Raw genomic sequence first — 18,334 nt, 5'->3', positions numbered from 1 at the left:
TTTTATCCCAATCCATTTGTATTCTTCTACGTCATCCTCATATTTTAATTCTGCATGTTGCTATCCTGTTTGTCTTCTGCAGCTGGAGGAATTTGAAGTCTATCCACCAGTTTTGCTTTAGAAAGTTTTAAGCATATGCTATTAGACCTGTTTTCAATGTGTATAATTAAGTGCTGGTCCTGCAATGTGAAAAATGTAACCTCCTGTTCCAAGTAAATGAGCAATAACTCAAATTAATTCAAACAGGAGCTGAGTTTATGGAGCACACTGCAGGATTTTGACAGCTGGAGATAAGTACATAACAGATTTACAACTGAAATTACCACATAGATAGATTAATTTATGCATTTTATAAAGTACCTCCCCTTTTTACTACAGTGCTAGAAAACGGGCTGATTTCCAAAGTTGCCTGGAGATGGTCCTTGGCAACCAAATCTAGACAGCGCTTCTTGAGCAGTGGGGTTGGACCAGATAACCTCCAGAGGTCCCTTCCAACCTCAACCATTTAGTGATTCTGCAAAAGTTAAGAGGTTCCAGTTTTGCAATGCAGCGGTGGAAGGCCCCTTTCACAACCTTGTTCTCTATTTGAGTTAATCTTTTAAACGCATCCATTGTTTAAAACACTCCGTAATTGTTTGGTGATGCTTCGTTGCAAGAGAAATTTAATGTTAGTGATTATATGGGAGCCAATGGGTATTTCCATGTTGACAGTGCCATATTTCGTTATTTATGAATTATGAGATAACAACATATTAAAAAGAAGCCAACAAGTTTATTAAAACATGCTATGCTTTAATTTACCGTGTCAAATTGTAACTCTTGGCACTAGTAACTTTTTGTAATGTTGTGGCGGTGTATCTACTATGAATAATTTATCTTTCATAAATGGCTGCCATTTTTCTTGGCATTAAATTTTCTGAGTCTTGACTTGCCTACACCATTATTGACTATACAATTGTGCTGAAAACATTTAACTAATGAAATTATATTTTATCGATTTTTAATATCGGAAAGGTATCGTACAAAAACATTCGACAAGTAACGTTTCAATATAATTATTGGGACGTCGAACACAAAGATGTATGTTTTTTGTGGTCATTAGTGTAATAAAAACCAAAAAGACAATAGGCAGGATGACTGTCTGTCAAGGTGAAAATTTTATTAGTGTTGGTTTTTGGGATGATCCCACTCGGTCTACTGCTGTGGCCTTCACACCCCATGGGCAGACCCCATGGGCAGACCCCAGGGCGCCCCATGGAGGTGCCCCTTGGGCCGCCCACCCATGGAGGTCAGCTCCATCCATGCTGCCAGGCCCCGCCCCCCGGGTGACGTCACGGCGCCAGATCTCGCGAGAGCCGCCAGCAGGGGCAGGTGCGAGGGGCTCAGGTGGGCGCCCCCCCCACCCCCCCCGCGGCGCGCCCACCCTCCCACCTCAAGCCCCGCCCACCTCCTCGGGGGAGCCAATGGGAGCCTCGGCCGAGCCCTCTCCCCATTGGCCGCCTGCCTGGCATGCAAATGAGGCGCGACGTCACTTCCTGCGGCAAATCGAGCGCCATTTTCTCTTTCTGGCGGCCGAGGAGGAGCGGGCGGAGGCCGGGGGCTGTGCGCGGGGCCCGGGCTGTGCGCGGGGCCGGGCGGGGGCCGAGCGGGGGCGGCCCCGTGGGGCGAGCGCGGCGGAGCGGGACCAGGACCAGGAGCAGCAGCAGGACCAGCAGCAGGAGGAGGAGCCGCGGGGCGGGGCGGCGGGGCCGGCGCTGCGCCGGGCGGGAGGCGGAGGCTGCGGAGCGGGGCCTCGGCCCGGCCCGGCCCGGCAGGCGGCGGTGAGGCGGCGCAGGAGGAGCGGCGGCGGGCGCCCCCTGCAGGCCGGCCGGGTAGGTGCAGGTGGAGGTGCCCCGAGGGGGGCGCGGGGGGCTGGGGGCGGTGCGGTGGGGGCGGGCCGGGTGCCGGGGTGGGCTGCCAGCACCCCGGAGCACACCCAGGCCTCCCTCCAGGTGGAGGGTTTCAAAGCGATGAGCCCAAGGTGCTTGGCTTCCTGCTGAGGCTGCTGGAGGAGACTGCAGCCTTGGTTACTGAACTAGTGATGTCCACCTGTTTCTTCGTGCAGGCGGCCTTCTGGGGCTTGTATCAGAATAATCTCCCTTTCCCATGTTTGCATGGCATATGACCAAAGGAGGGACTTCTGTGTTTGCCTGTGATCAGGAACTAGAAATCAGTGTAATGAGGCTCTTTATCATAGAGTTTTAATGCCTTATGATTAGTGTTTCCTAAACCGCTTCTTAGGACCATGTTTTTTCCCAGTTTCTGTCTACACTGAGTGATGGAGTGCCTAAGGAATTGTTTGTACATGTCTCAAAGTCTGTGGATGGTTACTTCTAGACAAAATGGATATCTGAAATAGTTTTCTTTCCAGAAAGTGGTGATGTCCACATCACTACCATCCATGCAAAATTATGAATGAAGTGCTAAGGGATGTTAATGGGATAAAGACTGTAGCAAATATTCAGAAACAATGAAAAAGAATATAAAAACAGTTCTAATGTTTTGTGTTTTAGCATTGGAAACCCCTTGATTTGGGTTAGTCTTGCTGAACACCGGTAGAACTGGCTTGTGTTTGAGTGATTTAATCCTTCAGAGGAAACCTGTAGCACAGTTTTAAATAATTTTCAGTTCTGTCCCCTTGCTGAATTACTCAGGGTGCGGGTTATTGATGCCATGGAATCTGTATATGCATCTGTGTGAAATGTCTTTAAGTCATGCCGTACCAATGAATGTATGACATACGTTCAATGACATACATGAATGAAGTCCAAACACAGTTGTGCTTCTTCCTGGAGTAGCTGGGCTTTGCGTGTGACTCTTCGCCTCACATGCATGGGGCTAATGAGCGCTGCTGGAGTTGAGTAATCTAGAAATAGATGCTCCAGGCCTCCAGAAGAAGTTTGTGTCCTGCTGGTTTTGGTCTCTGGCTAATGCTGACTTGCTGACTTTTGAAGGGAGTCAAGCTCTGTGTGATATTACAGCGCTCTAGGAAGGCTTCTTGCTCTTGAGGGACTTAGTCCCTTTCTCATAGTAATTGCAGCATTTATTTAAGCCGAAGTAGCTAAAGTTAGTGATCCAAATTTGTTTTGACTTGACTTTGCAGATAAGATGCAGGCTGATATTGTTGTCTATATAATCACGTATCTCAGTGCTTTTTCAGTATTTGCCAACAAAGTAAATGATGGTCATCTTTTTGTTGGATTAGATTACTATTTTAAGTGGTATGTGACTTACAGCCAAGAAAAGAGCAACATTACTGTCACTAAAAGAGGTGTGTGCTTCCAGACCCCTAGAAGTTTCTGATTTAATTGCAGGGGAAAAAAAAGTTTGACCTGAGATTTTTATCAAGTTGTGCTTGGATAAAAATTGAAATTTGAGAAGATAAAGTGCATCATCTTGTTTGAGAATTACTCTTAGTAAGTTTTATTAATCTGTTTTTTTTTTTTTTTTTTTTCCCCCTGTAGTCAATTTAATATTAATCTGCAACAAGTGAAATAGTAAAGAAAAAAACACCCAATCTAATCAGTTGACTGTTTTTCTATTTTCAGGAATCAAGTCTTTCAAAGCTGTTGAGACACCTACAGGTGTTGATAGAAAGCTAAATGTATTCTCTCCCTCCAAAGGCTGGATAAGCTTTGGTACCAATGTACTGTTAAATCTGGTTAGGGCTATTTCAGAAGCAGAGATAAGAGTTCAGGGAATGGAGCCATCCGTGCAACACATGGTTGAGCAGATATCTAGGTATGGCTTCTTTGAGGGCTAGTATGCCTTTCAGAATGGTCCTTGATGGAAACAAAATTGATGAAAGTACAATTTGGCATGACCAAGCTGACCTTGGATTCTATGAGGCAGTTTCTCAGTGTGCATACCCTCCTATCTGCTGTCTTTGTCATTCAGAGTTTTTTTTGTTTAGATTTTGAGAGTTAGTAGATTGCTTGCTCTCATTTCCATTTTCAGGAATGAAATTGGTTTTATTGTTTTCTCAACTAAAACTGACTTACCAACTTCAAATGCGTTTAAAGAATTCTTGATTCTCATTCTAGTAGTGTTTGTCAACTCTGGGTATCACTGAAATGTAACCTGACAAAGAAACCTTTTAAAATGTTTCTGACTGAAATACCTCAAAGCTGTCTTCATAAAACCAATCTTCACAACTCTCCATCCAGAGTTACTCATTAAGCAGTTCCTTAGTTGAGAAGGTATAAAAACTAAAAATGATTGGATTTCCAAAGCAGATAATACAAAAGGATGAAATTCTGTAAACATTTCATAATTTTGCTATTATAAACAGTTCTATGAGTAGTGGGCTAGTGAATGTTGGCTTCCTAAGAACATGTCTGCAGATCCAACTTCTGTGTGGATTATCTGATGTCTAAAAAGGGCCACACTGTGGCCTTTTTAAATAGGGTTTCTATCTAGCTGTCCACTTGCATTAATTTTCTGGAAACTTCTTGCATGCGTGAGGAAGGCCTGCTTGTATGTCTTTGGTCCAGCTCCATACCAGCTTCATATTTAATTGGATTGCAGATGCCTGGTTTCTGTAGGGACACAAATGAAAAGGGTGCTGATTGATATAAGGGAAAAAAACATTTCATTGTGAGGACAGTCCATCAGTGGAACAGGTTTCACAGAGCGTCTGTGAAATTCCTCAGTGGAGGTTTTCAGGACCTGAATGGACAAGACGCTGAGTACCATGGTTGCGATTTGTTGTTGTGCCTGTAGCAGGCCGGACTGGGTCACCTCCTGGGTGAATGAGAATTGTTCTAAAAAATATGTTTAAAAGGAAGGCAAACAGGAACTTTCATGTTGTGACTTCTCATTTTCAAGAGATAAAATGTTAATATTTTTACTCTTTTTTTTTTAATGCAGAGACGTTGTACTCAAACATAGTTACTTGTTGAACAAGTATTATTTGCCTTTGGCTAGGATGACACTGTCCTGTCTGCTACGTTGTTTTGTGTTAAAATACTTGTTATTACTGAAAGGGGTAGAGCTGCAGTAGTTGTCTTTGTCAAAAAGCTGAATGTAATTGTATGTTATAAAATGTGATCACAGAATCATCTAGGTTGGAAGAGACCTCAAAGATCATCTAGTCCAACCTCTGACCTAACACTAACAAGTCCTCCACTAAACCATATCCCTAAGCTCTACATCTAAATGTCTTTTAAAGACCTCCAGGGATGGTGACTCCACCACTTCCCTGGGCAGCCCATTCCAGTGCCTAACAACCCTTTCGGTAAAGAAGTTCTTCCTAATATCCAACCTAAAACACCCTTGGCACAACTTTAGCCCATTCCCCCTCGTCCTGTCACCAGGCACGTGGGAGAACAGACCAACCCCCACCTCGCTACAGCCTCCTTTAAGGTACTTATAAAGAGCAGTAAGGTCACCCCTGAGCCTCCTTTTCTCCAGGCTGAACAAGCCCAGCTCCCTCAGCCGCTCCTCATAAGACTTGTTCTCCAGACCCCTCAACAGCTTCGTTGACCTTCTCTGGACACACTTGAGCACCTCAATGTCCTTCTTGTAGTGAGGGGCCCAAAATGTTGTAGATGTTATAGAAAGGGAAGGGAACCTTTAGTGAAGTCTATCGTTATGGTTGTATTATTTACTCGAACACTAAATGCAGAATAGATCAATGGTAAGATGCTCAGGAAATGGTTGAATGACCTGTTCAGAACTGTTCACATTAACTGTGTTTGGATTGGGACATAAGCTGCTATAATGATTCTTTAATTGTGCTCTTGTTTCCTTTGTAAAATGTGCTGTCTCTGAAAACTCAGTGGATTAGTAGTTTTTGGTAATAACGGTTGGGTACAATTTAAAGTAAATTTACCTTCAACAACATAGGAAACAGATCAAGACTCCTTCGCTAGAGTAGCTCAGGTTTGATTTTACTGTGGTGCTTTTATGTTCAATTTGCTGGTTAAGGATGGGATACATACTGACAAAAGGTGAAGTTACTCGTGGAAACAGTGTACAAGCTAAGGCTTGAAGAATGTCCAAAATAAGAGAAATAAATCCATAGGAAATGAGTATGGGTAATAAACTGTATGGTAATCTAGGTATTAACTGAGAGCTTGAAGGGATAACTTCAAGTTGAAATTTTGTGACCTTTATGGTAGGACAGTGCTGTATCTGGTGGATATGAGTACGCTAGGTGAATAATTTAAAATCTTAATCCAAAGCAGTTTGTTCAAGGACCAGCTGAGTAACCTTGTACGTGGTACAGAAACACATCTGTTTGGATTGAAGACCAGCTACTTGAAAACTGGAAAATAATTCCCCTGTATTCAGGATTCTCTTTTGCTGTTGTTTTTACTTGTCTTTCTCCTGGATTAATGACTGGAAGTCACTTTTCAGAAAGTCTGCTGGTTAAGAAAACTGAGAAGCGTGGATGTGATGTACTATATAACCTTTATATACTAATATTTCTGTTTTGTGAGGTAGACCTGGCTCAAGAGATGTCTGCTTCTTCAGTAGCATCAGTGTATAAGTTCAAGGACTGAGATGAAGGAACTGTTTCCAGTGGAGTCTAATGTATTGAACCACATCTCCCTCTTGCTGATCTGAGCGTGGTGCCATCCTGTCAGCTCTATCATTATCTGCAGCGGACCATGGGGTTGGTGCACATAACCTGCTGTCATAGAGTGACTGATAATAAGGCTTCAACCAGAGAATACAAATACCCAGTTGAAATTCTCTTTTTAAACTGAAGTCAAATCTTCATTTTACTGCTTGGATTTTGATAGAATGTCAGACTAGTCACTGTGATTTATTCCATTCCATATAGGTTCACCCACACCCATGGTGGTATCAAAATGTCTTCCAGACTTCTTGCCAATGAAGATTAGAAAACAAGAATAGCATCTGTCAAATGGGGCTCCCTCTCCATTTCTCTCTACACACCTTTCCTTTGGGGGGAGAAGAAGAGGAGAATAGCATGTGAGTTCTTTAACTTTTTTTTTTTTCCAGATGAAAAATTGTACATCTTGTCCACAAATTACGATTTTCGTACAAATGATGTCCCCCTACCCAGCTGTTGGGGAAGTACTAGACCATTGCTGGTGGTATGTTTTAGACAGATGGGCAAACACATTTGGCAACAACCCTTCAAATAGGTGACCAGCAGGAGATTAAATTATCTTCCTCCTCTATATGTTGACCTCCAGTTATCCCACCTTTCTGGAGGGATTGGGATAGGGTGTAAATCCAAATTCTGGAGAAGGGCAAGGCAATAGAGCTGTGTACACTTCAAAGGAGGACACTGAAAGCATGCATGCATTTAAAAAAATTTGCCCTGCTTTAGCATATTTGCTATCAATGCCATACAGCTGTAGCTTGTAATGACTTTTTTTTTTTCTGCTACATTAATCTTGCAGTAGCCTGTTTTATGTCAGAACCCATACAGCAGCAGATTTCTTTAGGGAGAGGAGAAAAAAGGAAGTTCGAGGTTCTGCTAGCAGTCGTATTTAAGACATGTCAACATAACAGATTATCAAAGTGTCTCATCTAGGCACTGTAACATTCAAGGTGAAAGCGTTGATATTCTTTCCTAAAAGGACTGATGGCAATTTTTTTTTGAAGACACCTTAGTAAAATTCTTATGTTCACGTTCTCCAGCAAAAAAACCACCACCAACAAAAAAAGACAAAATGCATTGTAGCTTGCATGTAGATGTGAAGAGATCTAGAAAGAAGAAACTTGAAATTTTGTTTAGATAGCAGTGAAGAAACCAAGGGATTCCTTCCTCCTACCCCCTCACTTCCTACCCTGGAGAAGAAATTGATCTACTGGCTAGTATTAATGAGGCTATTTCTTTGTTTTAAAGCTTTTGCTCTTACATTTTGAGGAATATATTAGAGATTTTAATGTTTTAATTGTTAAATGTTAATACTTTTATTGTTAAAACGTAATATTGTTAAATGCAAGTGCCTGTGTTCAAATATGACATCACTTTTTATATATTTCTTTTTCAGGAAAAGTGCAAAATGTTTCAAATTCCTGTTCAAAATCTTGATAACATCAGGAAGGCTCGAAAAAAGGTGAAGGGCATTCTTGTGGATCTTGGACTTGACAGCTGCAGGGAGTTGTTGAAGGTAAAGCATTTGAAATAATGTAAAACAATCTTGGAAAAAAACAAACTTGAAAAATATTTCAGTGTTTAGTGTATATATCATGTTCCTCTGCCTTAGGTCTTTATGATGGGGTGAAGAAAAGAAAATTGTGTATTGACTTGAAGGATTAAAGGATTACTTAAGTATGAGTACTTACTTGCTAGGTGTGGAACTTAATTTTGTAGTACATCAGGTTGAAAGAAGCTCCACTTCTCAACAAGATAAGTTATACATGGTGCTGCGTATTCTCTGCTAGTAATAGTTGAACAAAAGGAAACTACAACTTGAAGAAAAACACGACAGAGTAATGAAATGTCACTTGTGTATTACACAGAATTTTTTTACGGTTCTTCTAAAATCACAAGCACATGAAGACTTAAGTCAAACCTCTGAAGGATATACAAATTACAGGAATTTTTAAAACCAACAAGTAGTTGGATCCAAGTAATCTTGCTGCAGGTCTCTAACTCTAAGACTTCTTTCCAGGGAGAAATACCAAACTTGGCTTATTGATTTGTAGTTCAGTTCTGTATCTCCAAAAGCATATGTAAGTGTACTGAGGTGATCAAAGTGAATTTAGTGCCATTGTCACCGCTTACAGGGGAAGGTACTGTGCAACAAGCACGAGGAATTTATGCCATCAGATTGGCAAACCTACTACCAGAAAAAGTACAAGTATTGGTAATGCAACTAGGTTACTAAACAGTACTGTATTTCGAACAGCTGTTAAGTGGGCTTTTTTTTGGCTGTTTGATATGTTCATAACTTCACATTGACTGTAGGCGAGAGTTTGGATTAATTCTCTGTGATGGGACTAAAACAATTTAACTCTGTGTAGGGGTGCTGTTGTGTCTTTTGTGGTGTGTGGTTTTTTTTTTTTTTTTTGAAAATGCATAAGCATTTTTTCAAATCACTTACATAAGATCTACATGCATATCTAATTCTGGAACATTCTTGGTTATCGTGGTTGAACAGCGTTAGCTCTAAATAAATGTAAAAGCTCAGAAAGTGTATTTGTCTAGTAATTGTGCAATGTTTTCATTGTGTTATGTATTGTTTCGAAATTAACATTCAGAAGCTGTTCTATTTTGACCCTTTGAAGTAAATATTTTGATTATGTTACTTTTTTGTGATGGAATTGATTACAATCTTAAGTTTTTGAAGGTTCTTTGAGGTTTAATGGTGATTAAGGAATATGTTTTTCTGTTTTATCTTAAAAAAAAAAAAAAAGGTGGCAGGGAACCCAGTGAGCATTTTGATTCTGGAACTGATGTGAAATGCAGGCCTCTAAAATAGCATTTTAGTATAAGCTTGGCTGAGAGAGAATTATTTACAAAATATAACTTTTATTTCCTAGACAATCTGGGGCTGTTTATGACTTAACCAGCAACGAGAACTGTTTTTAGAATTGATTTGTACTTGCCTTGTATTGTGACAGACTGTCTTTTTAGTAGAAGAGGATGCCTGATATTTTAGTAGGTGAGAAGTAGCTTAAGGTTTTTTGTTTTTGTCTTCAAATATTAAGGTGGATTTCTGGACATCGTGCTTTTGAGGAGGCAGGACAATTAAGGAAACGGTATGATGTGATCTGATGCAGACTTGACTTCTTATCTGGACTTAAGATTGGATTCTTATTAGAATGGTTTAAAACCATTCTAATAACGCGTGGCAGTGCATAGTAGCTTGAGGAAAGTGAAGGAACTTCATGTACAGCTCAGTATCTCCTCGTAGCTCAGACCAGCAGGATCAGTTGTTGGGCTCAAAGTTCTTCTCTGCTAGGAAGAAAATCTTTTGTGCTAAATTACGTTTGTTTCTGAAAGTAACACTAGTAAGTATGATTATGCTGTAATGTCAGAGTTTTTCAGTTTCTCAGAGGGTTTTATTCTCCCATTGTTACCTTTCACTTCTGTAGTTTTCCTCCTGTTTTCCTCCTCTTCTTGAAATAAGATCTGGAAAGAGCATAACATGTTGTTTCTGGACATCAAGCAAGAATTCAGAATAAGCCATTTTCAGCACTTACCAGTTGCAGTGATAAGAAGGATTCTTTATCAGTGAATGTTTCTCTGTACAAAATAGATATTTCTGCAAAATGTTCTAGACTTAATAGCGCACACGTTTGGGTTGTAGGAGTCTGGTCTTCAAGTCTAGGAGCCTCTCTTTGTGGAGGGTACTCAAACGAGAAGCAAAATGTTTCAGGTAGGCCGTAAGCTTCAGGAAGCTTATTCTGGTGTGTTCAACTAAACACTTGTAAATCTTGAGTCTTTTTCTCTATCAAGACTTAAAATAGAATCACTGTATGCTATAAGGGTGTGGAACTTAACTTGTCTTTCTCAGGGTAAGGGTTCTCTATAAGTTCATGAGCTTTCAGGAGTGTTTGGCTTAAGAAGTAAACTTAGGTAGTACCAATACCTTAATTAGAATGGAAAAAGTTGGTTCATTGTTTTGAGATTTTCAGGATTCTCTCTGGGGCAACTTGCAGGTTGAAAAAGCTAGAAAGCAGCTTATTGCAGACTTGATTACACTGCTCTAAATCCTGGAAAAAAGTTCGTTTAAATAAAATTATCACTAGCATGCCTTTCTGTTGCATGAATAGCGATGCTCACGTTAGCACCGTGCAGGCAGGAAGCTAGTGCAAACAAAGTCTGCATTAAGTAGCATTGACTGCTACAAGATTTTTTTAATCTTTTTTTTTGTTGCTATTTATATCCTGCATTGCTTGTAAGTATTGCATCATGGTTTTGACCACAAACTATGAGGATACATAAATTCTACTTCTCTTGACAGTGAGCTAATCTTAGCTAGTCTTAATTACCTGCTTCTGCTGCTCCAGTGGGTTTTGGTGCACAAATGAAAACATTGTACCCTCTTTAAGCATCTTGCAGAAATTTCAAGTGAAAAATGGTTTGTGGAAGGGAAGGGGAATGTGAGGGGAGAAACTATATTATGTTCTGTGGGTTAAGCCTGGTTTTATAGCCTGTGTTTCACCTAAGGCACTCTAGGGTATTGTTGGAGTTGGCCAAGGATCTTTAGAAATGCCTAGTAAACAGGAATCTGTTTTTTATTTTTATTTTTTTCCTGAAGTTTGTACTTGGAGGTATGGTGGGCCTCAGAAAATTGGAGAGGAACTTTATAGTAGTGGCTGACTTAAGGTTGGGGAACTTAAATTGTTGTAATATAATTGATTAGAAGAATGCTGTAAGGAAAGTTGTTTACTCTGATATGGTTGTTCCTGATATAATAATGCCACTCCTACAGATTTAGGAAAAATACTGCTACTCCTTGGGAAAAGGTTCTGGGAATGCCTTTGTCTTTCCAAGTTAAAAGCATAGTAATGCTATGGAAACTTAATACTGACTCCTGTTGCAAAGTAAACCATAATGATAAGTTAATAAATGGAAGTAAATGCTGAAATACTACAGTTTTAGAAAGAGAAGGTAGAGGGAGAAAAGGTCTTTCATTGTTCACTGTGAACTTGGCTAGAAGCAAGGGAATTAAAGTATAAATATTTTTGCTATATTATGTTCAGTAACTATGAAGTTCCCAGAATTCCCACTATCACAGGAGGCAGTCATTTGAGCTAGTAATTGAGGTAAAATAAATCAAAGTTGAGTTAGAGAAGTAACTTTGAACTGAGTTTTGAAACCTGAATACTGTATGAACTTTGCATTCATCCTGTTTACTTGCTTTGTGTTGAGACTGTTTTTGTGTTGAGAACAGACCTACAGAAGCAGATTATTTCATTTTTTTTTTCTTTAGAATCTTAAAAGTTTTGACCCAGGTGAAAAATACTTCTGCAACACTTCATGGAGTGATGTCTCTCCTTGGGAGTCTGTGGGCAAAAGGAAGGTAAGTTTTTGTATTAGAAATTCTGAATAGATGTACATGTGGAATTGCTGTATCTTACCAATTTCAGAAGTAAGCTAAAGCTAAAACCCATTTTTATGGGTAAATATAGCTTTGTTTTCTAAATACTGTTGGGTAATAGTCTTTCATTGTCTATGTTCTTTTTTTGTAATTCATCAGATTGTAAAGACTATTCTGTTTGGAGTCTTGAAGGACACAACCCTGAACATTAATATTTCACGTATCATGCTAACATTCTGCCTTTTTAGCCTCATCTGATATGTAGTCTTAACATGGTTTTATACACAATATGCTTCTTTTTTCATTGGAAGGATGAAAATGGGATTGCATAGGTAGAAGTGGATTAAGCTGAAATTCTCATTTGCAGCTTGAGGTAGGGTTACAGTGGAAAACACATTCCAGTTAGATTTGTGTATGTGAAACAGCTTTTACTTTATTTATATAGAACCTTGTGTGAAGCTAGAATCTCCAAGAAAGGCAGGGTTGAGATGGACAAAACGAAGTATCTTAGAAACCCATCGGAGTACAAAAGTATAGAAATCCTGTATAAAGCATAGGAGTATATCCAGAGAAAAGGTAGTCTGAGTCGTGCTGAAGAGTCTTGAGACCCTTTTCCACGAGGAAGGCCTTTACAACTTGTAAACAGCAGTAGGTCTCCTCTTTTCATCCTACTAAAAAGGTAATGGTTTAGAATTGTATGGTGGTGGTTTGCCAGGGTTTGTTATTTGTACTTACTGTGTTTAAAATGAGAACTAAGGCTATCAAATACAGTAGTTGCCTTTATTATTAAAGCCTTTAACATCCAGGTTGACCAAATCCATCAGACTTTGCCAAGGTCATTTAGTAGGAAGTGATTTCCCCCTCTCCCATGACCTTTGTCTGCTTTGTCTTCTAGTTCTTCTTAGTTCTCCTTTTCTGAACTTGGATTCACAGGTTTAGGACCAGATGTTGATCCGATTTGCCAAGCTATGTCTTTTGAATGCTAAGCGTGTCTTTTTCTTCAGACAACCTTGGTTCTTTGATCTATGTCATTCACTTACTTGGTTTCATGCTGCCTAGATTTGGGAAAAAAGAAGATGGTCCTTCAAGGTGTCCTATTCCAAAGTTGCTGCAGCAAGGGAGAAAAGGCTGTCAAATCTGTGTGCTTAAAAATGGCTTCATAATTAGTTTGTATGACTTGAAGTAGAAATGAACCCTCTTAAGGCGTAATAAATGACAGGGGAAGAAGGTGGGCACAAATGTTTCTCCCTTCAAGTATGTCATCTTTTAAGTCTGCTTTTCAACAAAAACAGACCTCTATGAAACCAAGTAGATACACACTATGCATACAGTGAAGGCATTTTTGACAGGTGATAGAGCAGACTTACTTTAAAACAGATAACAGGGATTTAGGAAATGGCGGTTTCTAAGCGGATTTTTTGTTTGTTTTTTTTTGTTTGTTTGCAGAGGTACAGAACCAAGCCGTACTGCTGTAGTTTATGCAAGTTCTCATCAAAATTGCTTACTTCATTCAAGAATCACTTGCACCGTTGCCATGAAGATGAAATGGACCAAGAGCTTGTGGTTCCTTGCCCAAAATGTGCATTTGCTTCTGAGCCAAAAATAGTGGGAAAACATATCCGGATGTTTCATTCATCTAATAAGAGAATACAGAACTATACAGTCAGCATTTTGGATGGCATGAAACAATTCAGGAGTGATATCATAAACTTCACGTGTCTAAAATGTAACTTTACAGACACATTGTACTATAATATGAAGAAACATGTTCTGGTGAACCACTTTGAAAACTTAATAAGTATATATTTTGGCCAGAGACCTGATGAAAGTGAAGAGAATTCTGTTGAGCACTACTGTAAAAAATGTAATGCTTCTGCAAACAGCCAGGATTCTTTAATGTATCATGTCTTGACAGCTGAAACACACAGAGACCTGGAGAACAAGCTTCGGTCTGTGATTTCAGAACACATTAAGAAACCTGGACTTGTGAAACAAATGCATATTGCTCCAAAGCCTCCCCAAAGTGCGGCTGCGCCTGCTCCATCTTCAGGGCCTCCTGCAGCCCCAGCAGGTTCCATCACAGCTCCAGCTTGCATCCAACTTGCACTTCCACAGAACAATCAAAACCAGACTGTGGTGCAGTCAAAACCAGTTCAGAACACAGTCAGATCTCTGACTGTTCCAAGTGCCTCTGGTAGTGTTCCACAAACAACTTCTGCTCCCATTGTTACCCCATCACACGTTACTCTTGTATCCAGTCATCTTCCTGTAGGTCAGAATAGTGTTAATATTCAGCCATCACCTTCTCAGCCTATAATTGTTTCTCACAGGCTTCCTCTTAATCAGCCTGTCAGGACGACGGCTGTTCCTCTTCATCATTCTGTTGGGACCCTAAGCAGACCCGTGGCCCCTGCAGTTATTCCTCTTAATCAACCTGTTGGGCCCGGACTCTTTCCTATTAATCAGCCTCTTGGTACTATAAATAGTCCAGTTGCAGCTGCGACATTACCTGTAACTCAGCCTGTCAGCCCTGTGAATCAGCTGGTGGCACCAGGAGTGCTCCCTGTGAATCAGCCAGTCGCACCGGGAGTTCTCTCTGTCAACCACTCGGTTGGGAGTGTGAACAGGCCCACTGGTCCCGGAGTCCTTCCCGTGGCTCAGACAGTTGCCCCAGGGGTTCTCCAGCTTAATCAGCCTGTTGCACCTGGAGTTGTTCCTGTCGGACCTGGGTTTCTTCAGCTTAATCAACCTGTCGCCCCAGCAGTTATCCCTGTAAATCAGCCAGTTAGACCCGCAGTTTCCCAAAATGCAGCCTTTTTGACTGCAGGTTCTATACTTCGGCAGTTGATCCCGACTGGGAAGCAGGTTAATGGGATACCTACGTACACGCTTGCCCCAGTTTCAGTTACTTTGCCTGTACCTCCTGGTGGTGGAGTAGCAACAGTTACTCCACCACAAATGCCTATCCAACTAATGCAGTCCGGAGCAGTAACTCAGTTATCTCAGTCACCAGCTAGTGCACCCTCTCCGCCTGTGCTTTTGACGTCTCAGAATCTATCATTACAAGCTCCCCCACCTCGTCCTGAAACAAGTCAGGCTGTCAGACAGGCTAAGCAATGGAAGACTTGCCCTGTTTGCAATGAGCTCTTCCCGTCAAACGTGTATGAGGTACACATGGAAGTGGCCCACAAACACGGTGAAGTAAAAATGAAGGATACACAGCAACCTGACAAACTTGCAGCTTGTGCACCCTTTCTAAGGTGGATGACAGAGAAGACTGTCCGGTGTTTTTCTTGTAAGTGTTTTCTCTGTGAGGAAGAGCTCATGAAACATCTCTTGATGCACGGCTTAGCTTGCTTGTTTTGCACAGTTACTTTCCATGACTTAAAAAGCCTCGTGGAGCACAATAAAACTACTCATAATGGGAAAAAGCAGTTACATGCAGACTATAGCAACAGAGGATTTCAGTTAGGGAATGAGGCTCAGGGTGACCTTGTATTTCCTCACTTCGATTTCAGTACAGTGTTACCAAAAGAAGACATTGGTGAAAAAGAAGTACATTTGGCAGTGCTTGCTGGAGTAAATTCGAGGACGCTAGTCCCCGTTTACATCAAAGTGAAACCTCAGGCAGCAGCAGAAGTGAACAACAGGTACAGCAAGAAAGTGTTAACCTGTCCCTTTTGTTTTGGAACATTTATTAGTCAAAGAACCTATGAAATGCATTTGAAAGAAAGGCATCATATTATGCCAACTGTACATACAATTTTAAAGTCTCCTGCTTTCAAGTGCATCCACTGTTGTGGCGTGTACACTGGAAATATGACTCTAACAGCTATTGCTGTGCATTTGCTCCGTTGTAGAAGTGCTCCCAAAGACAGCAACTCAAGCATGAAGATGCAGCTTGAACGTACTGAGAAGAAAGAGTTACTGTTTGTGAATGGTGAAAAGCATGATTCCGTGATACTGAAAAGGAAGCTATCTGATTCCTGTTTCGTTGCAGAAGACCAAAGGAATAAGGAACAGCAGCCTCTGAGCTTATGTACTGGCATAGCTCTATCTCCAGAAGAAGAATTGTATTCAGGGCTAGTGCCTTTCAAACGACAGAAGGTTAATAGGACTGAGATAAAGAAAATTCCTTCCAGTGAGGATCTGCATATTCTAGCAGTAGATCCTAAACAATATGATCACAATTCGTATGATGCTCAGAAACAGTTTTTGACAGACTACTTTCACGAGAGGCCCTATCCTTCAAAAAAAGAATTGGAATTGCTATCCTCGCTGCTGTATGCTTGGAAAATTGATGTTGCATCATTCTTTGGGAAAAGGAGGAGTACGTGCTTAAAGGCAATAAATAATCACAAACCATCTGTGCTGCTGGGTTTCAGTATGTCTGAACTAAAAAACATTAAGCACAGTTTGAATATAAAAGATGAAGCGTTAGATATGTAAACAAGCTTTTTATAACAACTAAAAGCAATCCATAATTGCATACTTACCAATTTTGCAATTTATTATATTGAAATGTTTGTTTTAACTTGCAGACTGGCCTGTTGAAGGGTTGCAGTAGTACAGAAAGTCTCATTCAGTTGTGACTGTTATTGTGAAAGGCACACATAGTTGTGTATTTGAAACAGCTAAAACCTTCAGATTTACACTTCTGGAATTTGTTTTAGCTTTTTACTTTTTTTGGAATATGTTTTTTTGTTGTTGTTGTTGTTTATTGTTCTGTTTCCCTTTTTCCTCCTCCAGGCTCCCATTAGACTTTTTATACCACCATGTAAAACTTTTGTGCTGTTAAATACAAATTTTATTTTATTTTTCTGCAATGTCATCATCTTTTCTAAACAATAAAATGTATAATGTTTAAAATACTGAGGTAAACTAGATGAAATACAGCTATTTGATTATTTGTATTTTTCAGTCCTTGTAATTTTTTAACCTTTTTTTTTTTTTTTTTTTTTTCTTTTTTTAAATCTGCTGGAGATCTGCTTGTAGCCTTTACATCCACTGGTCCCTTCAAGTTCTGAATGTGCTGGTAGCAATAAAGTTCCTGGCATTCTCTTTCCTTAATAATACCAGTGCCAGTGAAGTCTGGTGACTCATCATACCTAACTAGTATTAACGTGGTGGGGATTTGAGGGGCTGGGGGTGCCTGCTGAAGAGTTAGAGTTAACTGACTTGAAATGGTTGTGTTTATTATCTGTTAAATAGAACTTGCTAACCAGAAGTGTTTACTCTTTTCCTGTTGGTGTTGAAACCTGGTTGTTTAAATGCTGTTCAAAGCTTGGTACCAGCATTTAGTTTCTTTTCTTTTTCAAAAAAAAACCACAAAAACTGCTTTGGATTGTGTCACATTGCTCTGATAGTGTGGGATATATGACTTCCATGCACATAACTGATCTCTAGAAGCCCTATCCAAGTATCACTGGAGTTTGGTGAAAAATCAGATTTTTTTTACTTTCATTTTAAATGGGTGTTGCATGAGGTAGTGACCGAGCAGTGCTTCTTCCCCAACAAATTAGGTACATCTTTAAGTGCTTGAAGTGAGAAATAATACAAACACAAACTGGTTGAATAGGTGGCATTAAGACTCTAAATTGCTCATTTCCTGAAAAAGAGCTATCTATATATGGTGATTATTTTTATTACAGAGAGCATAAGAATGGTATAAAACTAATAGATTATCTTGTTCAGTATGATTTAGTATCCCTACTACAGAAAAGTTAGTTATAACAAATTGTATATTGAATTATTGGTGGTTACATTGAGGTCTTTAGTTTTGTTCCTTTTTTTCTGGATATGCTTGGTTTCAGCTGGCTTGTAGGACACTGCTTCCAAAATTCATTAACAGTCAGTCATGTAATAACCTATAATTATTACTTCCCTTCCTCCCCCTCGTCTTTCCTAGAGAAAAAAAAAAAAAAAGGAAACTGTTCTATTGGTTAATTTGTGCCAGTGTTATAAGGAAAAGGTAATGTCCCCGAGCTATTTTCTATTTTTTAATTAGTAAGCATATGTTTATCCTATGCAATATTTTTAAAAGCATATGCAGGATTGTTTTTGTGCTGTTTCTGAAAGGATGTGACATTAGTTTTGTAGCAGCCTGCCTGAGGTTCTATAAGCAATTAAAAATTCTATTTTTGATACAATCTTGATATTTTCATATTGACCCCTTCAAAGAATTTTAATGTATATGTAAGATGCAGTTGCCTAAACGGATAATTACAAAAATCTATTTGTGTAATACTAAAAAGACTTAGTTGAACAAACTTAATCACCTTCTGTGGGTTTGCCCACACCTACCACCCTGCTACAAC

General features: G+C 39.9%; 1 protein-coding gene across 2 annotated transcripts; it reads left to right on the top strand.

Annotated features, from left to right (window-relative positions):
* The first annotated feature begins 1,592 nt into the window (after nt 1-1,592).
* Nucleotides 1,593-16,888, top strand: ADNP2 (ADNP homeobox 2). 2 transcript variants are annotated; one of them, XM_084282466.1, is made up of 5 exons: nt 1,593-1,871; nt 6,830-6,981; nt 8,016-8,135; nt 11,910-11,999; nt 13,464-16,888. In XM_084282466.1, exons 3-5 carry the CDS (start codon nt 8,028-8,030, stop codon nt 16,464-16,466), a joined length of 3,201 nt encoding a protein of 1,066 aa, XP_084138592.1. In that variant the 5' UTR covers nt 1,593-1,871; nt 6,830-6,981; nt 8,016-8,027; the 3' UTR covers nt 16,467-16,888. The 2 variants fall into 2 exon arrangements, with proteins under 2 accessions (XP_084138592.1, XP_084138593.1); XM_084282467.1 differs by lacking the exon at nt 1,593-1,871 and adding an exon at nt 6,409-6,658.
* Nucleotides 16,889-18,334: the final 1,446 nt, after the last annotated feature.

Source organism: Netta rufina (genome assembly GCF_964035555.1).
Source record: "Netta rufina genome assembly, chromosome: 2".
NCBI classification, from domain to species: Eukaryota; Metazoa; Chordata; class Aves; order Anseriformes; family Anatidae; genus Netta; species Netta rufina.
Note: the sequence above shows the minus strand (reverse complement) of the source record. Positions and strands in the feature narration are given on the sequence as shown.